At 40.1% G+C, this 25,986-nt stretch overlaps 1 protein-coding gene across 9 annotated transcripts in view; it reads left to right on the top strand.

Moving 5' to 3' along the window:
* Window positions 1–21,009, top strand: part of Mef2c (myocyte enhancer factor 2C) — a 161,815-nt gene extending 140,806 nt beyond the window's left edge. For 4 of the 9 annotated variants that reach the window (XM_013126243.3, XM_013126239.3, XM_013126235.3 and 1 more), the window contains 5 exons: window positions 8,009–8,181; window positions 9,710–9,733; window positions 10,612–10,741; window positions 11,309–11,444; window positions 16,297–21,009. In XM_013126243.3, coding sequence (XP_012981697.1) covers window positions 8,009–8,181; window positions 9,710–9,733; window positions 10,612–10,741; window positions 11,309–11,444; window positions 16,297–16,618 — 785 coding nt within the window. In that variant the 3' untranslated portion in view covers window positions 16,619–21,009. The remainder of the gene's footprint in view (window positions 1–8,008; window positions 8,182–9,709; window positions 9,734–10,611; window positions 10,742–11,308; window positions 11,445–16,296) is intronic. The other 5 variants (XM_021223511.2, XM_013126252.3, XM_021223517.2 and 2 more) reach the window with 3 other exon arrangements.
* The last annotated feature ends 4,977 nt before the right edge of the window (window positions 21,010–25,986 follow it).

Here is a 25,986-nt window from a genome sequence, read left to right as displayed (position 1 = left end):
AGGCCAGGCTTGGCAGTGCATGCCTGAACCCCAGTGTTTGGGAGACAGAGACAGGAGGTTCCCTGGGCGTTCCCACCTCCGGGTTCAAACAGAGACAAGGAGAGAAACCGAAAGTCAACCTCTGCTCCCTCCGCACAAACAGTTCTCCGAACATCAAAGTCAAGCATGCTAGATACGAAGCCCTTGAGACTGTCTATTTGCTGACGCAATACAGCAGAGACAAGTCTCTTAGAAATATCCGCTGCCCCTGGAGCATTTTTCTAAAATGGAGTTCCTTCACGGTGCAGTTATACGTTGTTATACCTCCATTGAGAAGCCCCAGAAAGAAGAGAAACAGGATTCTAGGGACAGGAATCTGTAATCAGGAGTCGTCAGTAGATCTGATTTAATCCATCTACAGCAGGCGTGCTGAAAATGTTATTTCCAGACTTCTGACCTAAATGTCACGTGGTTGCCTCTTAGAGCCACCCATAAAAATGAACTTTTTTTTAACAAAACGAAAACCCTTGTTTTGATTTATAACAGCTGAAAAACACATTTTTTTCAAATTCTTAACTGGGTTTCAGGCATTCAATATAGAGTGAGATGAGACTGCAATCTAGAAAAATCAAAAGATATCTAGGAAGATATGTGCAGGTTTGAGACTTGGAATAACACCTTGGTTGAAAAGCTAGCTTAAAGCTTTTAAAAGTCAAATGTAAAATTAGTTGATGGTGGTGACAGTGTTTACATAAATATGGCAGCTCCTACTTAACAAGGCAATGTATGGAAAGTATTTTCAAAATGGTTCTAATAAAAGAAAAAATTAAGGAGCTATGGGCATAGCTCAGTGGGAGAGCATGTGCTTAGCATATGTAAGGTCTTGAGTTCAATCACCAGCATAAAAAAAAATTAAAATTACAAGCAGTCTAAGTGGGGAAAACACTTAGCTGGAGTAAAAGCAACAAATCAATACATGAAACGTTCAGCTGTATCTTCATCTTAATGTTTTCCTGTGGCGATGTGCCCCTAACTCTCCCAGATCGGATGACATGAACGAATCCCCACACAAAGCAATTCTGGCACACCTCTAAGTCAGATATAAACAACTAATAATAGGTCCCGTAAAATCCTAGACATTCTGCTGTTGTATTAAGAGGCTCTAATAGAAGCTTGTCTTTTTAATTGACAGTAAACAGGTAAACATCTTTATTCTTGATTTAAATTTTACAAAATCTCATTTTAAAGTATGTCTAATCAGAGTACACTACAATAGCTGTTCAGGCTCTTCACACATCTAAGCCCATCGTGTCCTGCTCGTTGTCTGCCTAGGAGACCAGCAATTTTTCCAGACACATCACCATTCTGTACATTTTCATATAAAATTTTCTTTCAAACCAGTCTTAATATGTCCTGTTTTGTTTTGCTTTATTTTGACTTGCTTAATTTTAGTTTGAGGTGCTAATGCCTGAACCCAGGGTTTGTCAGATCCCAGGCACGAACTCTTTGACTAGGCTACACTGCTCAGCATCATTTTTATCATTTGCAGCGCCCAGTGATGTGAGCTTCAAATTTCCACATCTCCTTGAGCTTAGGAGAAGCTCTGAGTGTCCTGTCTTCGCAGTTTTCTTCCTTTATAATCCTTTGATTTTTTAAAATGAAGCAATGCGTGAAAGCCTTTAGACTCTAGAACCTGATTTTCAGAAAGCAACTCAGCATACACTTAGGGCATGGACACACTGCTTGAGGTCACATTATGTCTCTACAAGTGGATGGCTTTTTGACATTGAGCAACTTGCTAGACCTCTCTGGTCTTTTTTTTTTTTTTTCAATGCAACATAATGATATACTTTTAATCACCTCAGGGTTTTAATAACCACAGGGTTATTCTTGTGAGGTTTAAAGATCTTTTCTGTCCATGTTTGTTATCAGCTACCTGGAACTGCTGAGGGGGTGGAGATAATGTTGATATCACATGACTGGCAGATAAGGCTTCAAGGTTTTTGCTATTGCTGCTGTTGGCATATGGTCAGTTGACAATGTCTCCCTCCAATTCACATTACTCTTAGACCTCTCTTACCTAGCAAAACGGTGTTTTACAATGAGAAGGCAAATCTGCCTCAGCCTCCTTTGTGCCCAGCTCCTGACTGCCGGTAAACTAGTCTTTGATACTGTGCCATCTAGACCTGATTTACAACATTCTGTCTGGTATGTGCCTCTTAACTGGCTTCCTTGGCAGCAGGCTAACCCCTGTTCTGTATGTGTTTCCTAACACACCAGATTAACAGTGCTAGCCCTTCAACGGCTCTCCTTTGCTGCTCGTTTCCTACTGGACAGGCTGCTGAGAGTTTAGGATAAAGTTAACATTATCCGAGACACTTGTGTTAGCTAATCCTACTTTTCCAAATACTGAAAACGCATATTCTAAAAGAGCCAGCATTTTACCTTCACAGAGCACTTTCCTCCTCAATAGTCGCCATTCATGAAACCCTATTGTTTTGTGCCCCGTCTCTGAAAAGTCTATCTTAACCTTCTAACAAAATCCTGTTTGCGCTTAGTTGGCACTGTCTACCATTTTTTAAAATGAAGTTTCACTTAAATAAATTTTTGAGAATTGCATCAAGAGAGCCTCTGGCAGTAAACATTTGTCAGTTAGGAAGTTCTGTGTCTCTCTTCAGTTTTCGTTTCACTGTGGGGTAGGTCCACCTTCTCTGATCCTGCTACAAGTAGCACATCACTGTGTGCTATAAAATGGTAAACAGGAAAGACAAGCTAAAAGGAGGGTTCAATTAACTCTCATAAGCAAGTTTAGTAAATGGACAGTTACGTGGTTTGGGGGCTTTCATAGCAGATGGCTGATAAACTGTTTTATTGGTATGCTTGGCCTCCAAAATATAATGTTGATCCAAATATAAGAGTTTTGCAAGTAGCACAGAGAGATTCTTGATGTTTAAATTTAAAGTTATTCATTTCAGTTGTCACCTCCTGTTCCACAGTAACTCATCTCCTAGTGCTATTTATGAGTAATTTCTAACCCTCTAGCTCACTCTGTAATGTTTCTCCAATATATGAAGCACTGTACAAATGAACAGTCACATGGTGTCACTGCCCCTAATTGCAGTGACAGTTTAGAGAAGAGTCATTTCAGTATGGGCAGAAGTCATTTGAAAGGCATCATGAAAGAGTCACCACTGTAGCTCATCCTTAAAAGACAAATTTGAATTAAAGAGAAGAGTGAACACTGGCAGTTGTTGAACTAACAGAGGGAAGACTCATTCAGAGCATGAGAGCCTGGCTGTGGCCATTGTGAATTAGGTTAGAAACAGTAGGCTAACTGTAGAAAGTCCTGAGAGACAGGTAGGGCACTGACCCAACTGTGTTAAACCGTATATGGGAAAAAATAGGACAGAAAGGACAGCTAAGAATGATGCCCCCAGGAGTGCCAGCCAACATCACACATTTACACAGAAGTTTGCATACAGCCCAAACGCTCCTGTAGCTCAATTTAGGGCATGGAGAGAACCCTTCAGCTAGAGAATAGAAGAATAGGTGGAGGGCTTTCAAAGACTCTGTCACATGGGGATTTAAGTCTCTATGAGAATGATGGTAATAAAAAACATGCACACAGGCTTTTATGGAGAAAACTGAAAAAGATTTGGAATATAAAGATGGAGGGAGGGGAGCAAAAGGTCAAAGTTGACAATTTGGAAGGTAAGACTGCCTTGCAAAAATTAGCTAGCCCCAGGCCCTGTGATTAATTTCAGTTTTGTGCTTATTAACTTTATGTGCTTTTATTGATAATTGAAAAATGAAAAGAAAACTCAAAAAGCAAATGAGAAGACTCACAATATCCAAATGTTCAGATACAAGAACTGTGGGCTTACAGGAGTGTGTGCTCAGCTGAGCTCTGTGTGACAAGGCCAAGTGCCTGCCTCATATCTTCAGCCAGGAGTATGTTCTCTGAATTTACAACTTCCTAAAATAGGAGTGAGTAAAAACAAATGAAGTAGAAAACACAGAAAAATGTTTTTAAGTTAACCATGAAGAAAATTAACACTATATTACAAATCTTGAATATTTACACTAGTTTTGATATATTTATACACTTGTAGCAACAAGTAGAGTCTGCTATCCTTTATGTAAGTTACATCATGAAAGCTTAAATTGTTTTATAAGAAACAATATTTTAATCAAATGAAACCATAAAAGTTTCATTGGACTCTAAAGTTGGTCTGTACCTCATTTTCCTATAATCTATAATCAGGAAATCCATTTGCCATACTTTATAATTTGTGTCCTTTTAAGTGGTCAGAAGAATGTGACATCTGCATACAGTCACGTCTAAATTGATAATTGTCCAAGTGAAGTATAATTTTAAAACATAGCATCAAGAAAGTTGAATCTGTATATTAGAAGGTTGTTGAGGGCTGGTGTTTCCCACCTCCTGGGCCCCTGAATTTAAATGTGGCCATGCTCTCTGGTGAATTTATCTTAAGGTGGGACAGCAGCTTCCACACAGGCTAAAGCATTCCGAGTGAGGAGGAGGCTGTGGTTTCCCAGCCAACTTAAATGCAGGCTCTTCTTAGCAATAAACCACACACATGTATTCATCATTGATTTCCAAATGATAGGTTTCAATATCACTGGTCTAGGGTCCACAGTCTCACATTCCTGAATCTATATTATGCCAAAAGAATAACAATTTGGTGGCTGGAAACAGAAATGGTTATTATACGGCTCCAAAATGCTAGCTGGCACAATATGCTAAAAATAGAGAAATTCACTCATAAAAAATAGAATTTATTTGTTCATAAAAATAACTTTATGCTCTAAAAATATAAATGTAAAAAATGTCATCACAGCTGAAAATATTTTACATTCAATGTGTAAAACACCTTAAAAAATATGTAACTAATCTTCTAAAGTGGTGTAATTTCCAAATAACAGGAAATATTTCAAGAGAGAGAGACATAGAGCAGTTTTCAACTCAGTTTTTACTTCTGAGGTGTTTACTGAGTGAAAAAACATGCATGTATGTTTTCTTCTTTCCCTCCTACTGCTGCCTCAAATGGCTGTTTTAAAATGTGGGCAGAAAACGGAGGGTTTTTGGAATATCTCAGAGCTTAGCATAGAGAATGTTTTTAAAGAGACTCTTCACAGCCGCTATGAAGCCTTTCCATTTTCTCACACTGGCCCCGTGTTTGTCATATCTCAGGACAACACATTTCACGAAGTGGTTTTACTTCCTTTTAGCAGAATTACTCCTCCATGCAAACCAGCATCAACTTCTACCCAGGCAGGGTTCTAGTTTCTTCTCATCTGTTCAGGCTTCATTGCACTGCTTAACTGACATTTCTTCTTCTTCTTTTGAAATTACTAGGCTAGTTTTCCATTTGATTGTTTGGTTAAAGCAGATCTCACCCAGGGTTAACATGTACATGACACATGTAACTCAGTGTGTCTGTCTGAACTTCAGCGGACGGGAATGCATACTGCAAATGTCTTGGTTTACATGTAACTCAGTGTGTCTGTCTGAACTTCAGCGGACGGGAATGCATACTGCAAATGTCTTGGTTTACATGTAACTCAGTGTGTCTGTCTGAACTTCAGCGGATGGGAGTGCATACTGCAAATGTCTTGGTTTACTCATTTCATTTTTGTCCAGGAGACTCTACAATTCAATCTAAGGCCCCAACACAGAATAATGGTCCAGGGAGACACATTAAATACAAAACTCCTCTGCATAACCTCCCTCATCCATCTTTTTTCTTAGGAATATAATTTGCTTCTATTTCTCCTAGTGAGAACAGGTGAATATTGTTTCATATAAGAACTGTTACTACCAAATGCGCTCCAAATTAAGTATAACAGATAATTGGGTTTTGACATATTTAGCTAGCTGTAATTTAGCAACTTTTCTTGATGTTTTATTATAAAAGACTAATTTATATTCAAATTCAGTGCAAATTTCTTAAGCAACTATTTGGTAGTTGACAAATGTATTGAGGGTGTTTCATTTGTTTTGTTTTAGTTTTTGCCTCAAGAAACTTGTTAATTTTTATCCATGATTCAATTGTAAGATTGAATCTTGCAGTTTTTATTCTTTCAGCCTATGTATTTATTCATGAAACAAAACAGGTAAATTAAATGGATATGAAGAGAACAAATGTGTTTTGTTTTGGATCACATGCTCCAGCTAGATTTTAATCCAAAAATTGTTGTGGGGGGGAGGGGACGACAATTTGTGAAGACAGGAGCCAAAGTGGGGTGGAAAGGACAAAAGAGGGTGAATATATCAAAGTGTATCGCATACATGTTTGAGCACATCATAATGAAGTCATTACTTTGTACAATTAATGTCCACTTAGTTGAAGGTTCTCATAAGAATCTTCTGGAAATTGCCCTGTGATTTCCTCTCCCAACCCCTTGTCTTAACCTGAAGCCATTGCAACAGTCTCAAGAATGGTCCACACCACTGGTCTTTCCCAAGTCTGGGCATGACCACACAGGAACCTGTTCTGGAATTCTGGGTGGTCTCCGTTTCTATCACATTACCATGGAATTCGAGACCTCTGAACAGTCGGGCTTCTATACTGCTCCATGGAGCACTCCCTTTTCATTGGCTCCTTTGCAAGCAGATTCCTTCCAGTTTTCCTAAGGATGATGGGTAAAATCCTTCCTTAGCCCTCCCTCTGCCCAGTCACCCAAGTCAGAGGCTTAATTACCTCTTCTCTTGGTAAAAAGGAAATTAGTTCCTTAACCTGGGTTAGGCAACCTGTTCTCCCATAGAAGCTGAATCATGTATAATCTATATTATTCTACAGGCATCTTGTCCTAGGTAGTCTTGTTTGTACACAAGTGTGGATTCCTTTACTACAAAGGAATTTCAGAGCCTTCCAAGGCTGTAGCACTGTCTTTGCCTCCTCACAGAGTAGCATTTGATCTCATCCTTCTAAGAGTAATAGATACTTGTCTTTTGTGATGATGACAATAACAATGACATTTAACCGCCTCCTTTTCAGTGGCCCTTGGAAAACAACTGGCTGTTTATCTAGGGAGCATTGTTAAATCCAGCAATGGATTTCTCCTATTCTCCCCGGAGAAACCAGCAGATAGCTTTCTGAGTCAGCTGTTAACTCCAGTTCAGTTTGCCTTTCCGCCCAACTCCTTCACTGTTTCTATCAGGGGTAGTTTGTTTTAAACGTGGGAAATGGAAGCTTCCAAATGCCCACTTTGTTAGGAGGAAGCTGAATATCAGATCCTAAAGGAACCCTAAGCCTTCACAATTAGTGGCTTTCCCTGTGTCTGAATGACTCAGCCCTTCCCTGGAGGCATCATAGCATCAGTGCCTGAGGACTGTCACTTTGGAAGGTTTTCATGAGTAGGAAATCGTGCAAGGCTTCGGGGCTGTGTGCTGAACTCGGTGAGAATGGTAAACCAGATGCAAGAAAGGCCTTGGAGAGCATTCACTTATTGCTGGGGAGACTGAACAGCAAATGTGTATGCAGCTTACCCTCCTCCTGCCTGCCCTAGAAATTACAGCCTTGCTGCCTGGCCCCTTCTTCATCGAAGGATGCACAGACACACAAAGTAAAACCCAAACCAACGAACTGAAAGAGTGAGTCACTGCAGCCTGGCCTCCGCCAAACTAGTCAATTAAAGTGCAGGACCAATTCTGTGCTCTTCTTAGATCCTGAACTGGCTGTCTGACTTTCTTCCGGGGGAGGGGAGGGGTGAACTTAATAGGGGGAAAAAAGCATATGATATGTAGATTTCTGATCAAGTTAACAAAGATTCTCTCTCTTCGCACAAAAAAAAAGTTTTTAACATTCTTTCAGAGGTGTATGAAACAATTAACTGGGTTGCCCCTTTCACGCAGAGGTTAAAACAGTCAGCCTATGAGCTTTTGTGTGCTCCTATGGATGTCTCACAGTTAAGCTTTCCCTTTTATTCTCCTACAGAATGTTCTTTAAAAACATGCCTGAATCTGGATTTCTCCCTGAGCTTTGTCACTGTTTTGTATTAACAGGGAATGGATATGGCAACCCCCGAAACTCACCAGGTCTGCTGGTCTCACCTGGTAACTTGAACAAGAATATACAAGCCAAATCTCCTCCCCCTATGAATCTAGGGATGAATAATCGTAAACCAGATCTCCGAGTTCTTATTCCACCGGGCAGCAAGAACACGATGCCATCAGTGGTAATGCACAGCTCTGTCCTTAATACATGTTGATGACAGCTTAGATGGATGTGTTTTGCTATTCTAATGTTTGTCTAGATACAAATTTCTTATGCCAAACCAGACAGTTAACACTATTGACTAATGGTGTTTCTAATCCTATTGATGGGGCTGTAGTAACTGATTTTGCATTTTCTATATTAAAAGAAATCCAATAGACTCTCTTCAGGATTGTTTTTCTGGAATAAGAAAAAAAATTCTTCCAAAGCTCTCCGTTTATAGTACTCCATTTATACCACTGATCAAATCATATCCCATAGGAAGAGTAATTATGAAGTGCTTCGTGAAAGTATTTTTACATTGTTGAGCTATGTTCTCACGATGCTGACAGTGAAAAATACTTTCCCTGATTCCTAAATGAAATTTCTTATATTAATTGGAAATTCCTTTCTTAGGTATCACTTCTTTAATATCTAACATACCTTATGCCTTTGCATTGTCTCGGCTCATCTTTGCCTACAAGTACTTTATGAAAATTACTAACCCTCAAAAGCTAGTTTTGTTAAAGCCCAAGAAAATTTGAGAATCAATGTTATGTTTTTATCAAAAAATATAGTGACATACTTTTAAGGGAAGATATAGAAATATAAAATACAGACTTCAGCATATATAAAATTCTAAGGTTATATCATTTTTCTAGCTTATGAGACTCATGCCTAAGGTGGAAAGAATATTGTGGTATCAAACTCAAAAACAAAGAAAGATAGGTAGATGATAGATAGATAAATAGATAGATGATAGATAGATAGATAGATAGATAGATAGATAGATAGATAGATAGACAAATAGTGTTCTCTAACTCAGCAGTATTTACCAGTGAGAACATTTATAACCAAGATTCAATAGGCAGATTTAAATTATTCTACAAATATTTCTTTGTTTTTTTTTAGAATTCTCTGTTCTGTGACATGCTTAAGAGTAAAATAGTCCTGTGAACGGACTGATTTATTATTATATTTATTTTCTTAGTATCTAGCCAAAATCAAATAATATGTGACATTCCCTTTAGAAAAGACTGGGTCTAATAAACAAAACCTCCCACAGTCGCAGTCGCTGTGGGCCAGGCATGGCAAGCAGTGTCGCTCAGTAAATTCTTCCCCTCATTTTTTAAACTGATGCATTCCCATGGATTCTGCAAGTGGCAGGTCGTGTCTCTCTTCTGGTTGTCAGGTGTGAGCCCTTCCGTCTAGCAAGTAGCGTTTAAAGTACAGTCCTTTTATTTCTTTATCAAAATATGGCGGTGAAATAATGAACACGGAGACGGCTGACCTGAGCTGAAGCCCAGGTAGATGGTCTTCCCACTGGAGACCAGCGCCTCACTGAGGGGGACAAAGGATGCCTTTGTTAAGGAGATGTTTCTGCAGCCTGGTGTATAAAGCTGCTTAAACTGTTGGGTCTGCCAGGGGGTGCTTCTCCTTTTGTTGAAAAGATTTCACAGTTATAAATATTTACCGACACTAATTAATAAACTCCTTCCCCATGCTCTCAGTCTGAGGACGTGGACCTGCTGTTGGTAAGTGGGAAGAGGGTTTGGCTTGCAGGGCATGCTCAGGAAGATGACAACACTGCTTTAGTGTAAGGTCCTAGCTGTGATCAAATGGAAGGATGTCAAATTTACCTTGTGGAATGAGGGTATTGATTATGCTTAAGCATCGCTAATTTCTAGGGTCTCTGACAGGTGAAAAAGAAATCTGGTTTTTGTGGGCCTTTTTCCCCTGTCCCCACCTTTTAACTAAAGGCCATGTTTTAAATATCTTCAGACTGAATTTACTCTAAAATCTTAACACAAAAGTGTTTCTTTAGTCATTAAACAGCAAAATGTCTATTTTTCAAGATTTAAAATACCATTATTCTAAGCAAATGCATCTTTTACCTCCTTGTTATAACGAGTTAATTACTGACATTAGCTTCTTTGCAAGGAAGTTTAGAAGCTGAAGAAAGTGGTCAGAGCACCACCTGCTGGTCAGAATATAGCATGACTCCATAACCGTCAGCTCGGTTGTACATAGAACTAACTGATCATAAAACCCACTGTGGTTGATTTTAATTTTTTAATTTGCATTTGAATAAAAACTGAAACAATAGCAGTACAGTATACATATTTCATCAGTTCTCAGCATAGTCTGTTTTTACCCATAATAAAGCTATGGTACTTGTTACTAGTTCAGTTGCCTAGGAGACACTGATGTAATGGGTTACTATGGCAACAGCTGGTCTCTTGAAGGATTGTAAATGATAGGGTTGGCAGAGTTCATAGAGACACATGTTAAATGATTAATTTCATGAGCTTTGTACCAACTTATTTCTTTATGTGAAAAACTAATAGTGAGACCTAGTATTTTGAACTTTTTAAATCTTCCATCTATAATGTTCTTTTATTTACTTTAAAAGAATCAAAGGATAAATAACTCCCAGTCGGCTCAGTCATTGGCTACTCCAGTGGTTTCCGTAGCAACTCCTACTTTACCAGGACAAGGAATGGGAGGGTATCCGTCAGCCATTTCAACAACATATGGTACTGGTGAGTAGCTTTGCTATGTGAAAATATTACAGTAAACACTTCTTTAAAAAGCATATTTTAGAAGTTACTTTCTGTACCCTGTCGGGAGCTTGTGTGGTGCCTGTGTCCAGAGTGCACAGAACCGTGCATGCTTATGAAGGCTGCAAAGTGATTGTCTACAGTGCTTTTTTTTAAGTACCTGAAAGTTCTATTTACCTAAAGTGAATTCAAAATGTCAAGAAAATGAGCTGCTATTTCTTTACTATAATGCAGAGCTCACTTCTTGAGATTTTTAAATGAAAAAACTTTCTGGACCATAAAACATGTGCATATTTTACACGTTTAAACAAAGTTGGTGTAATAGGCTGTGATTGCAGGAGCTGTTACTTTAAATCTTTTGCGAAATCCTTACCTGGGTAAATAATATTAAGATTAAAATTATCCCTGGTGTTTTATTCTCTTCTTTTCTCAAATCAAAACCTTTGACTCGAGTATGTTTTAGAAATTGAAAATGTTTAATTTCGTTTACCATTTGACAGTTTTCAAACTAAGTGTCCCCCTTGCTGCCATCCTCATTCCTTCGTCTAGAGTACTCCCTGAGCAGTGCAGACCTGTCATCCCTGTCCGGCTTCAATACTGCCAGCGCACTTCACCTTGGCTCTGTAACTGGCTGGCAACAGCAGCACCTACACAACATGCCGCCATCTGCCCTCAGTCAGTTGGGGTAAGCAATACTTATGTCTTTCTAGCGTAACCAGAGACCGTGTTTCTAAATGATAAAGGCCTGTCTTCAACAATGTGTTTTCATATCTATTAAAGGGTGTAAAACATAGTTTCTTTGACAGACACTGTCAGATCACGTTTCAAGTCGCTTAGATATGGCTTCACGAGTTTGCTTTTCTTTCTTTCTTTTTTTTTTTTACGTGAACAGGAAGCACTAATAGTTAAGCACAGTCTTTCCTTAATGTGTGAGACTCTGTTTGGTTCTACCTCTGTTGGTGATGGAGCTTTGGATTAGATTTCTGCAGGGTTACTTTTTTGGGAAATTTTGAAGGTATTTATAGTTATAATTCTTTACATTTTTGAGCTGAGGTTCTCACTTAGAGAAAATTAATATGAACCTAAGTACATAGAATCAGCTGTTGAGTTCCTGTACAGGCTTTAAAATATGTATAATGTGTTCATAAGATAGTTGTCTAGTTATACCCATTGTATTAAAATATATGTGCAAATGCTAATTAACACATGCAATACTAATTACTGAATTTGGGTATAAAAATAACTTGCTTTCTGGTCAAAGTATGTATCTTTCTGCCCCCTTGTGGTAGCTTTGAGATGCATCTTTGTCATAGGAATGACTTCTGTCATTTATCTATGAAAAAACTCAAACTCTAAAATGCCCTGAATCCACAATTTGCACTCCATCTTATAAGAGTTAAACAAGACACCTCATTTTAATTTGAAATAATAATTACAGAATTCAATCTTTAAAACAAACAGGACAAAGCTACTTACAGATGAATTCTCCTATTTAGAAACTTCCTACATACCCACCCCACATTCAGTTTTCTATTGAGCCATTTTAGTTACGAGTTAGTAATATTAACTAACTAGTTTTGTATCTCAATGCTGAGGAATGTCTCTTTATTCAAATAAAGGTCACTAATTGCTACTTTACCTCCATTGTTCTTGCCTTCTCCTCTCTCCCAGTGAACTTCATTTAGTATCGATGTAACACAGATCTAAAATACCATTCAATAGTCATTTGCAATGGGCATCCCACTGACCTGTGGGTCCAAACTCCTTTGGGAGGGTCATGTGCCATATATCCTGCATGTCAGAATTTAGATTATGATTCACGACAGTAGCAAAGTGACAGTTATGAAGTTAGCAATGAGACAATTTTATGGTTGGGATCACCACAGCATGAGGAACTGTATTAAAAGGTGGCAGCATTAGGAAGGTTGAGAACCACCACTGTTGTAGAGGATAAATCAGTTAAAAGGATTGATGTTTTCCAAGTCAAAGGGTGTCACAGATATGTGTTTAGTAGGTAGGTACTATATTTTAAGCAAAGCATGGGATAGATTTTTAGTTCCACCAAAGTCAATACCTCCAGAATCCTAAAATGACTACCGTAATTCTCTCTCAAAATTGCAAACTATAGTAAAACTCTTCATTTTTGTCCATGAAAACAAAAATGTCCACTTTGTCCTTTACAACATTGTCTGCAAGACTAAGGTTGAGAAGCTATGTAGTATCTATTTTGTATGATGAGGTTACACAAGATGCACACACTAATTTTATGTAGGAAAGCCATTTTCAGTAAGGGAGTTACAGTTTTACAGACACAACGCTTGACTTTTAGGTACTCCTTTGACCACTGTCTAGAAGATAACAGCCTGTTTTCTGGAAGTCTGTCCATTTGCTTTCTTCATTTATGAGAGTATTCAATACATACTGAGAGAGAGATTGAATAGAGATTACTTTTAAAAGTCAGGCTTCATGACTGTATGTGGTTCCGGTCTTAGTCTGGCCTATACGGTAAATTCCAGGTTAATCAGGGTTATGTGCTAAAACCCAGTCTCTAGGGAAAAAAAAAGTGAGGCCCAGGGACTGGATAGATGACGGCTCAGCAGCTTAAAGTGTTTATTGGTCTTACCTACGACCTAAGGTGACGACATGTGACCCATGTCAGTTGGGTCACAACTGCAAGTCTAGCTCTAGAGTAGCTGGTGTCCTCTTCTGGTCTGCCTAGGCACCTACACACATACGCACCAGCTCACTCAGAGACATACACATATATTCATAAATAAAAATAAAATGATTTTTAAAAAAACATTAGGATAATCCCAACACCTAAGAGACCAAGACAGTAGGATTAAAGTTTGAGGCCAGGCTGGCATACATAGTGAGACTGTCTCACAGAGAAAAACGAAGATAAATGTAGTAGGAAAACATAATTTTCTTGGGGTGGTAGAGTGAGAGGAGCTTACATAAAGCTATTCCTATTTGTTTCTGAATGATTTTGAGGAAGGCTCCTTTTCCCAGTTTAAAATCCAGTGTAGTGCATCAGAACCAGCACAGAGGCCCTGACAGGGTACCCCATCCACCTGAGCCCTTCCAGCCTCTCCTCCTGCCTCTTTCTCACCCACATACACCGGTAGCATCCCATCTCACAGCTGTCTATGGCTATGTTTGGTTCTCAAGAACAAACTAGCATGCATACAGTTAAGTGGTGTGAATGCTGCTTTTCCTGTCAAGAAAGTACTCCTTTGACAGCAGAGATTAGCCACTCTGGGTTGCATTCTGCGCTACAGAGAAATGGAGTTGAGACGAAGACACCATTTACATCTCTTTGCTGTGGATTTAGTCCCCACAATGACACAGTTCAGAATAAGGCTTTCCTGGCAAAATGAAACCCCACCACCAGATACACTGTTCCAGTTAGAGGAAAGAATCACCAGAAGTTCTTTGATCTTTTGGGAGAACAAGATGCCACTAAACTTCTACATGGCCATTGATTTTGGGAACTGAAGCAAATAAAAGGATTTTTCAGCCTTCGGATGGCATTAAAGAAACATCATTTTACTCACACTACTTCTAATTTAATTGACATAGATAAGTTACCTATGTGACCCAACTCACTAAGTTTGTAGAAATTTCCCTTTCTACTGTGTTTAGAGAAATGCAAATTAAAATGTCAAAGAGTGAAGAAAAGTATTTATTGATGTGCTGTGTCATTTCCAGCCTCCTAATTGACATTCGTTATTAAGCGCTCGTATGATCCACAGCAGAAGCGTTTAATTAAATGTTAGTGAAATGGTTTTTCTTACCCAGAGCCAGGAAAACTCTTTCTTCCAGAAATCAAAAGAGGATTTCCTCAAACATCAAAATGAATCATTAAGTAACTTTGAACCAGTATAAAATAGTCCACCATTATGGAGCCTTTGAAATACAGGTGTCTTCCTGCCCCCATCTCAACATATTCTTGATTTAAAGACCATTTAATTAAAAGTCTCAGAAAATTAAGAACTAATGTAAACTAAAAAAACAAGCTTCAGATAAATAGGTGCATGAATAAGCAAAGATGGAAAGCCATGTGCACTGGGATGGAGATCTCGGTCTAAGTGCTCAGACTGCCAAAGACAGAAGGCCTCATTAAAGCAGCAAGGAATTCTCTTTCTGTTGTCCTCCATGTTAGCCCATCTACTAATAAGAGGGAAGTAACTCCTTGCCAGTAGGTGGTGCTTTTGTATAAAGCATTACTCAAAGATAAACTCGCTTATGACTAATTTTATATCTGTGCATCCTAATCCTTACTGAATCTCCCAAAAGGCCAGCCCCAAATTATTCCACTTTTCCCTGAAATATACTCATGCTGTTTCCCTGCTCCAAAAGACACATCTAGTTCTCCCCATTAGAAAGCAGCGTGATTACACACATGAATAGGTAGGCTTAGTTTCTTTTGTTTCAAATTCATGTGGCTGTACAGATAATGATTTTCTGTGAGTATCCCTCAGTTAAAGCAGCTACTGTACTTTCTTGACAGTGCAGTTAGGTCAGCTTGACTCTGGCAATCAGAGTGCAGCAACAACAACAAAAACATCTTAAAGTTGATGCAAGGTGACCACAGTTTGCCCTGATCAAAGTCACCGATTGCCGAGCAACACTTAAAGGCTTCTTTCTCCAGCGTGTCTTCTCTAAAGTCTCCCAGAAAACTCCCAGCATACTCCATCTTCTTTGTCACACCCTTTCCTTAAGAAACAACACGTCCAGCAAATCATACACAAGAGGAGTGCAGCCCTAAGTACCCCACCGTTACTACTGCCTAGCCAGAGTAAGGTTAGAGGAAACGGAGACTACAAACAAGATTTCCGTCCCATGCAACTGCAAAAGATAAAGAAAGTCCAGCTATGTATCAGTTTTAGTGAGATGTTTTAAACTGGTATTTAAATTCCCTGCAGATAATATTCAGTCCTTTTTCCCCTCCTTTGCCCTCCCAAGCTTTACATCGTTATCTATACTATGTACTATGTAACATTTGATATGTTCTGTTTATCTGAAATTCAAACTGTTCAGTTTCCCTTAGCACTATATAACTCCACCTGTATGGTTATATTAATTGAAAGGAGAGGAAACTTGTATCAATATACGTTTTTTAAAAATAATTCTCAAATGCAGGCATTAGTAGCCCAGGAGAGGCTGGTTCAAAGCCAAGCACTATCCCCCAAGGTTTAGAAAATGAAAGATCGTAAATCGTACAGGGAAAGTTCTGTGAACACAGAATGACTTTTGTCTCAAACCTTTACAAAAAGGAAAACGATATGGTTTCAGAGTCTTTTGGTGCCGCAGATCATTGATGAGTCGTGGGCAGGTCAAGTAGCATGTGTGCCACCAGGCACAGGCATTCTCCACCGCTCTAGGCAGTGACACCACTCGGTGCCTAGCCGCGCTTCTCACTCTGGGCGTGCACTAGAGTCTATGCAAGTCGTTAAGCTGATATGTTTGTAATGTGAGTTCCTGGGGCCTGCAGGCCTCCTCCATCTGTAACTGGGTTTCCTTTCCTCCTACAGAGCTTGCACTAGCACTCATTTATCTCAGAGTTCAAATCTCTCCCTGCCTTCTACTCAAAGCCTCAACATCAAGTCAGAACCTGTTTCTCCTCCTAGAGATCGTACCACCACTCCTTCGAGATACCCACAACACACGCGCCACGAGGCGGGGAGGTCTCCTGTTGATAGCTTGAGCAGCTGTAGCAGTTCCTACGATGGGAGCGACCGAGAGGATCACCGGAACGAATTCCACTCCCCCATTGGACTCACCAGACCTTCGCCGGACGAAAGGGAAAGTCCCTCAGTCAAGCGCATGCGACTCTCTGAAGGATGGGCAACATGATCACATTATTACTTAATAGTTTTTTTTTTCTTGCAGTGTGTGTGTGTGCTATACCTTAATGGGGAAGGGGGGTCGATATGCATTATATGTGCCGTGTGTGGAAAAAAAAAAACGTCAGGTACTCTGTTTTGTAAAAGTACTTTTAAATTGCCTCAGTGATACAGTATAAAGGTAAACAGAAAATGCTGAGATAAGCTTAGCACTTGAGTTGTACAACAGAACACTTGTACAAAATAGATTTTAAGGCTAACTTCTCTTCACTGTTGTGCTCCTTTGCAAAATGTATGTTACAATAGATAGTGTCATGTTGCAGGTTCAACGTTATTTACATGTAAATAGACAAAAGGAAACATTTGCCAAAAGCGGCAGATCTTTACTGAAAGAGAGCAGCTGTTATGCAACATATAGAAAAATGTATAGAAGTTTGGACAGACCCGGCAAGGGGTGGCCATTGGTAAATGTTAGGAACATGGTCCGGTCACCTAACATCCCGAGGAAGCTCACAAACCTGCAGGTCTATCATTGGTGTATGGCACTCATTCAAAAGAATCAGAAACCATTCAAAGAGGACCATACCTACTTTAAAAAGATAAAAGAAAAGAAAAAACAGAAAAAACAAAACAACAAAAAAAGCGGAAAAAAAGTGTGGCGTTTGAGAGCTAACGTATTTAATTAAATAAATAAATCTGGGTCTGCATCTCTTATTAAATAAAAAATATAAAAATATGTACATTACATTTTGCTTATTTTCATATAAAAGGTAAGAAAGAGTTTGCAAAGCATTTGTGGCTTTTTGTAGTTTACTTAAGCCAAAATGTGTTTTTTCCCTCAACAGCTTCGCTAATATTTTAAACAGTCCTGTAAAACCCACAGAGGACTTTTTGTATAGAAAGCACTACCCTAAGCCATGAGGAACTCCATGCTTTGCTAACCAACATAACTGTTTTCTCTTTGTAGAAGTTTTGTTTTTGAAATGTGTATTTCTAATTATATAAAATATTAAGAATCTTTTAAAAATCTGTGAAATTAACATGCTTGTGTATAGCTTTCTAATATATATAATATTATGGTAATGGCAGAAGTTTTGTTTTCTTAATAGTGGGAGGGGGGTATATTTGTGCAGTTGCACACTTGAGTAACTATTTTCTTTCTGATTTCTTTTACTCTGCACACATTTTATAAGTTCAAGGTCAGCTGTCAAAAGGATAACCTGTGGGGTTAGAGCATATTACAATGCAACATCCTAAATTGTTTTTAGAACATCAACAAATTATTGGGTCAACTGACATCCATTGTATATACTAATTGGTTTCTTTCAAACCATTTTTGTTTTTGTTTTTGTTTTTGCATTTTATCAAAAGCAGGGCCCCTTTCAGATCTCTCCATTTCACCATGCATCTTGGAATTCAGTAAGTTCATATCCTAACTTGCCCATATTCTAAATTTACATGGTTCATGTTCAGCCTTGAATTTGATGTTTCTTAGAAATATGCCCAGAGTAAGTTGGGTCACATGTCCTGCAAGTTGGGCCCTAGGAACAAGAGATGTGAGTTTACTTGGTGGATAAGTTAAAGATTTCTGTAGAAGACAAATGTGAAAGACTGGGTGCTACAAAGGAGGAAAACAGTTAAGGGATGGTTACTTGTCATCCACCTTCATGATTCTAACTGACCCGTTGAACAGCCTGGTGTGTCAGGACCCCCAATGTCACTTCTGCATAAAGCATGTATGGCATCTATTTTTTCTTCAATAAAGAGGTTTAATAGCCATTTCAAGAACTCCCATTCAAAAACTTTCTCTATGTCCCTTTTTTTATTTTCAAGATAATTTAACACTTGTGTAATATTTGTGTGTAAGGGATTAATTTTCAGACCCTTTAAGAGTGAGTGCCATAAAGAATCAATATATAGTGTTTAATAAAGTGATATTTCAGGCTAGGAAGTGATTTCCTTCTCTTGGAATGTGAAGATCTGTCGATTCATCTCCAGTCATCCATAGTGACATGCAGAGCAAAGACTACGGTAAAATCAGTCCTGCTAGATCATAAGTAGGACATGTTCATCCAGTTTTTATTTCATTTTACCTGCACAGTTGCTACATGTTTCTCACTGTAAAAGGCTGCCGCTGGGTGGCAGAAGCCAAAAGACCTTATTAACGAGGCTATATTTTTCTTAACTTGATCTGCAATCCATAATTAGACCATGATGCACCTTTGGTTGTATCCGTATAGGATGCTAGCCTGCCTTGTAGTAATGTTTTATATATTAAAAATAAAATAAAGACATCAATCATTTCATATATATCCCACTACTGAACGTATCCATGGAACATGAAGATTAGTATTTATGCAGAAGAAAAAACAGGAGAACATCCCTGCAAATATGGTTATCTACACACCTGTTTGCATGTCCGTGTGTGCACACGAACATGCACATGAAGTGAAAGTGAAAATCAGTCATCATTTCACTCTGGACTTGATTCCATTCTGACGATTCACGCTTATAACTTAACATGTATTAAATATGCAAGCATATCACAAATGTTCTTTGTCATTTCAAAATACATTTGTTTATCAGTATCATTAGAATCCTGCCAGTGGGTGGGAAAGGGTCATATAAAAATATGAAGAAATAGCCATATTAAATTTTTACCTGCCATTTGCCTCGGCAACAAAGCAAACATGAGTTTCTAATGCTAAAGATAGAGTAAGCGAATGTGCCAGCAAAGGCCTCTGCTATTTATAGCACTTCTGACAATAGTTTTTTACAAACTCGAGAAGAACAGACTCACTTGAAAATGGACACCAGTCACCTCCTTCCCACTACTGAATTCAAAGCAGTAGCAGATAGTAAAGGGATACTCTAAGAATTTTTAAAGATGATTTAATGAGAAGCACAATTTTTATTGTGACCAGTCACACTCTATGAACAGTCAGTGTCTGTCTGTCTTTACCCTTCTGCCTTTTCTGTAACTCACCACTTACTGTATTTGCAAATCTAGTATGGTTTTTAATCACAGAGAGTCCTTCACATCCAGGAGTCTGGGCAGAGCTCTGAGGGATTATTTTACGTTACCTGGCCTAGTAGCATTTTAGACAACATTCATCATTGCAAGTAGGAGAACAGTAAGTGGCATTTTACATGGCTGCAAGTATTGTTATACCTAGTCCTATTTTAAAAGAATTTTGGTAACAGTAAGCTGAGAACCACTGGTAACGGTGTCGCAGCACAGGCAAGCTGCAACTCCTATATACTGTGCGCATCGATGTGAGGAGGCTGTTTATTTCAACCTTTTTTAAAATTGTGTTTTTTAGTCAAATGGCTTATTTTTCCCAAAGGTGGAATTTAACGTTTTGTAATGATGAATATGAAAATGCCTGTCATCTTTAGATCATCTAAAGGCTAACTAAAGTGAGAATTTGCAAAACAAATCCCAGCACACGTTTTGAGACCATGTCTGCCCTCTCACACCTCTGTGTGTGTTTCTGACATCCCTACCCTCTACCTTACAGATAGATACCATTTTACTCCTTGATTCCTCTCATGTACGACCCCCCCCGTAAATGCTTTGTACTTCTTTCTTTAATTTTTTTAAGAAGCCACTTGAACCTTCAATAAAGGCTGTTGCCTGAGCATGGCACACTTCATCTGCTCTCCTGTGTGCCATCTGCTACGGTGTCGTCACTTGTGTGGCGTTAATTTCCTGCCACTACAGATCTTTTGAAGACTGCTTGAATACTGGTGTCTGGTAGAATCCTTCAGACTACATACAGATGTAATTAAAGGCTTTTCTTACTATGTTTTAACCAAAGATGTGGAGCAATCCAAGCCACATATCTTCTGCATTAAATTTGTCCTTTCTGGTTATTTTCCTGATCGGGTATTGCATTTTGCCTTCCCAGTTCATACCTCAAATTGATTCATACCTCAGTTTAATTCAAGGAGGTTTGATAAGTGATGGATCCTGTTGTGATCTGAATGCAGCAGTGCACTCTTGGAGCACACAGACCCGGGTCACTGTAGGCATAGGACTTGGATTGCTTCAGATGGTTTGCTGTATCGTTTTTCTTCTTCTTCTTCTTCTTCTTTTTCCTTTTCTGATGACTTGTTTCCATTCGATGAGAGTAATTAAGTAGCTTGTAAATGAGGGCATACAAGCGTTTGCAACAAGTATTCAAACAGAGGCTCACAGCGGCATAAGCTGGACTTTGTCGCCACTAGATGACAAGATGTTATACCTAAGTTAAACCACATCTGTGTATCTCAAGGGACTTAAATTCAGCTGTCTGTAGTGAATTAAAGTGGGAAATTTTCAAAAGTTTCTCCTGCTGGAAATAAGGTATAATTTGTATTTTGCAGACAATTCAGTAAAGTTACTGGCTTTCTTAGTGATGTGGTGTCCGTGGTGCATTCTTTTAATTAATGTTTTCTGTCCAAATGATTCCACTTTATCATGTTTTTTAAAAACAACTTATCCCCAAGCACAAATGAGCTTTCTCAGTTTTCAGCTCAAAATATATGAAAAGATGGATATGTGTGGGAAGGTGTGAATTGGGTACCAGTTCTTAAGCTAACTGAGTACTCAGCCAGGGTGGGAAGTCGAGCTTTTTACAGACTGAGGCGGCCTCTTTCTCCAAGCAGCTACATGAAGATCTTTGCTTGTCTGTTGACAGAATTTCCCCTAGTCTTTATGAAAGGCATAACCATGAAATAACGTTTTGACTATAATGTATAGATTTGTTTTCCAGAAGCCTTCCTTTTTTAATCAAAATAGCTTTTATAAAAAGTTGGAAACATAGGCTTGTATCTAGATATTTCAGTAAACCAGTGGATTCATAGACTCGTAAAACTACAAATTATATCCATTACCATAATACAGTTATAATTTCTAAAATGGATGTTCTTAGAAGATCAATCTGAGTCAATGTGGCCGCTGGGAAGGAGGAAAGGGAGGCACTGCCAGGCAATTAGACAATATGGACTTTCGTGTTTACAGTGATTCTTGGCCTGGAAAATGAAAGAGAGGCGCCTGCTGGAAATTTTGCACATGACTTCAAAATTAGCACTGTTCTCCTTAATTGATTTTCAGCAAATGCTTATCAAGAAATAATTGTGACTCTTGTGGTAGCTTCCAGGAGTCCCTGCTTTCGGGAGACTTGGGGACTAATGGGAGGCAGAAAGGGTTTTCAGAGGAGCCCAGAGAGGAATGCTTTGACCATCTTCAGAGGAAGGCAAAGACAGGCCAAGCATGCGGAAGCTTTAAAATCTGGTTAGCTAGCAAAGCCTTGACTTGCCTTTTGAAAAGTGGGCAGGGTTAAGACAGGCTCAGAAACATCAAACCGCCTTATTTATGACCCCTGGCCCTGCCCTGTGTTGACACTAGTGCTCTGTTCTCACCATTGTGGGACAAAACAATATGTTCTGTGAGCTTGTGTTCTGCAGGCGAAGTGCCTTGGGACAGTAGAAGGTGTGTGAAAACGGAAGACACACACAGGAGAAAGAGAAAGGCTTTGCATGAATAGCTTTAGCAGAAGATAACTTTTCCTACCTTTCTGACAAGGAACCCCACTCTTTCCCTATCTGCTGGGCTCTGCAGTCAGGTCGGCCCCAGGTAAAGGGGCATACAAAGACACTCAGCTGAGACAACAGGACACAGACACACGGGAACCGGAGCCCATTCTATTTCAAATAAAGGAAGCCATGAGTAAAAACAGAGCTGAGAGTGGGGGAATTGGCTCAGGGCTTGATGAGATCATACCTGTGGGTTTAACGACTCAATTAACACTGGTGGTGGTGGCACATGCCTTTGATCCCAGCACTTGGGACTCAGAAGCAGGCAGATCTACATAGTGAGTTCAGGACAGCCAGGGCTACACAGGGAAACCCTGCCTCAAAAAGAAAAATCAGTTAACTATGGTTGTAGAGGCCTGTGTCTCCAAATTCCAACATTTCCAGAGGCAGAGGCAGGTGGATCACTATGGGTTTGAGGCCAGCTTGTTCCATTTGGTTATTTCCAAGTCAGCCAGGGCTGCATAGTAAGACCCTGGCAAAAAAGAAAAGAAAATCAGTTGATTAATTTATGAAAAAGAGTTGTCAGAATTCACAAAATATATTAATGGTTGGCCTAATATTACATTAAGAATCATAAAAGTTTATGTATTCGACTTAAGTTATTAAGACCCCAATGATCACAAATAGAGAGGTTATCACCTCATGAGACAGTAGTTACTTCAGTGCTCACTGAAGGAGAAAGGAGAGGGATAGGGTCCTAGGAGAGGAAGTAGCAGAGAGAAGATCTGCAGAGGTGAAAATTAACAGTGAAGAAGTCAAGAATGAGCCGTCAGACAAAAGAGAAACCAAAGCTGCACAGTCAGAGAGGATAGGAAAGAATACACACACAGCAGTGTCAGGGACTGTACTAACACACACACACAGCAGTGTCAGGGACTGTACTAACAAACACACACAGCTGTGTCAGGGACTGTACTAACACACACACAGCTGTGTCAGGGACTGTACTAACACACACACACACAGCAGTGTCAGGGACTGTACTAACACACACACACAGCTGTGTCAGGGACTGTACTAACACACACACACAGCAGTGTCAGGGACTGTACTAACACACACACACAGCTGTGTCAGGGACTGTACTAACACACACACACACAGCAGTGTCAGGGACTGTACTAACACACACACACAACTGTGTCAGGGACTGTACTAACACACACACACACAGCTGTGTCAGGGACTGTACTAACACACACACAGCAGTGTCAGGGACTGTACTAACAAACACACACAGCTGTGTCAGGGACTGTACTAACACACACACACACACACAGCTGTGTCAGGGACTGTACTAACACACACACACAACTGTGTCAGGGACTGTACTAACACACACACACACAGCTGTGTCAGGGACTGTACTAACACACACACACAGCAGTGTCAGGGACTGTACTAACAAACACACACAGCTGTGTCAGGGACTGTACTAACACACACACACACAGCTGTGTCAGGGACTGTACTAACACACACACACAGCAGTGTCAGGGACTGTACTAACACACACACACACACAGCTGTGTCAGGGACTATACTAACACACACACAGCTGTGTCAGGGACTGTACTAACACACACACACAGCTGTGTCAGGGACTGTACTAACACACACACACACACAGCTGTGTCAGGGACTGTACTAACACACACACACACAGCTGTGTCAAGGACTGTACTAACACACACACACACACAGCTGTGTCAGGGACTGTACTAACACACACACACACACAGCTGTGTCAGGGACTGTACTAACACACACACACAGCAGTGTCAGGGACTGTACTAACACACACACACAGCTGTGTCAGGGACTGTACTAACACACACACACAGCTGTGTCAGGGACTGTACTAACACACACACACACACAGCAGTGTCAGGGACTGTACTAACACACACACACACAGCTGTGTCAGGGACTGTACTAACACACACACACACAGCTGTGTCAGGGACTGTACTAACACACACACACACAGCAGTGTCAGGGACTGTACTAACACACACACAGCTGTGTCAGGGACTGTACTAACACACACACACAGCTGTGTCAGGGACTATACTAACACACACACACAACTGTGTCAGGGACTGTACTAACACACACACACACAGCTGTGTCAGGGACTGTACTAACACACACACACACACAGCTGTGTCAGGGACTGTACTAACACACACACACACAGCAGTGTCAGGGACTGTACTAACACACACACACAGCTGTGTCAGGGACTGTACTAACACACATACACAGCTGTGTCAGGGACTGTACTAACACACACACACACACACAGCTGTGTCAGGGACTGTACTAACACACACACACACAGCAGTGTCAGGGACTGTACTAACACACACACACAGCTGTGTCAGGGACTGTACTAACACACACACACACAGCTGTGTCAGGGACTGTACTAACACACACACACAGCTGTGTCAGGGACTGTACTAACACACACACACAGCTGTGTCAGGGACTGTACTAACACACACACACAGCTGTGTCAGGGACTGTACTAACACACACACAACTGTGTCATGGACTGTACTAACACACACACACAGCTGTGTCAGGGACTGTACTAACACACACACACACAGCTGTGTCAGGGACTGTACTAACACACACACACACAGCAGTGTCAGGGACTGTACTAGGGCCACAGAGGAACAGGACAGTGGGGAGCACTTTGCTTGCTGTGAGGAATAACCAATACAACATTTTCAACAAGCTGTAGTGGGAAATAGGAGAGGCCAAAAGAAATTGTCTGCCAGGTATTCTCAAACTTAGGCAGCAAGTATGAACCAAACTCAAAAGTTTGGGTAACTAAGACGAAAGCCCGCATGCATACCAGACAAGATTGTGCACACCTTTAATCCTAGCACTCACAAGACAGAAGCAGGTGAATCTATGTGAGTTCCATACCAGCCTGGTCTACATAGCAAATTCCAGGCCAGTGCTGCATACTGAAACCCTGTCTCAAAAACAGCAAAAGGAAAAGATATCTCGAGTGGGTGACAAAGTCAGGGACCAACGGAAGGCCTTTTAACACATCAGATGGTGTCTAAGCAACATACAGGACAGGAAAGAGAAGCATAAAGTTCATAGTTTGGGGCCCAACACATAGTTTCTGGGTTTGATGTAGCCTCGGCTGCCAGGGCATCCTTAGTTCCAGCACAGCCCCAGACTTGACTCAGACTACGGAAGAACCCCCAGCACCTAACTTCTGTTCTTGGCCAAATGGAAATGATGATAGCCTTTGGTGCAAACACCAGGCTGAATGGGGCTATACTAAGAAGCAGTGAGACATTCCCAAGCTAGATGGAGAGAATTAGGAGAGCCCTTGTTCAGACACTGCAAAGCCAGTGAGTGACATAGGACCCTCATCAGAACCCATGCCTGGCCCTCCCTCCCACAAAAAGAAAACAAGTTGCAGTGGCAGGGGAAACCTGGGAAAGCAGAGAAGCTGAAGGGTAGCTGATGCTAACATGTACCAGCTGCTTTCCCTACAACAGACCTGACCTGAATTTCCCTATTTAAGATGTGAGGTTACACTGTGCAGTATTCCTAACTCCTGGTTGAAAATCAGATCAACTTCGCTCCTGACAAGTAAAGTAGTACTTTAAGTTATTTGTTCTCTTTAAACATCGGTTTTCTGTGACTCGCAGGGTCTGTGTCTGGCTCACGTGAGATCATCATGGGAGCTAATCACAAAAAAGGTCAGCATCTCTACACTTCTCACACACTGCTGGATCACACCCCGTAGAACACTGGTAAAAG

This window comes from Mesocricetus auratus, unplaced genomic scaffold (genome assembly GCF_017639785.1).
Source record: "Mesocricetus auratus isolate SY011 unplaced genomic scaffold, BCM_Maur_2.0 Super-Scaffold_100020, whole genome shotgun sequence".
Classification (NCBI taxonomy): domain Eukaryota; kingdom Metazoa; phylum Chordata; class Mammalia; order Rodentia; family Cricetidae; genus Mesocricetus; species Mesocricetus auratus.
Note: the sequence above shows the minus strand (reverse complement) of the source record. Positions and strands in the feature narration are given on the sequence as shown.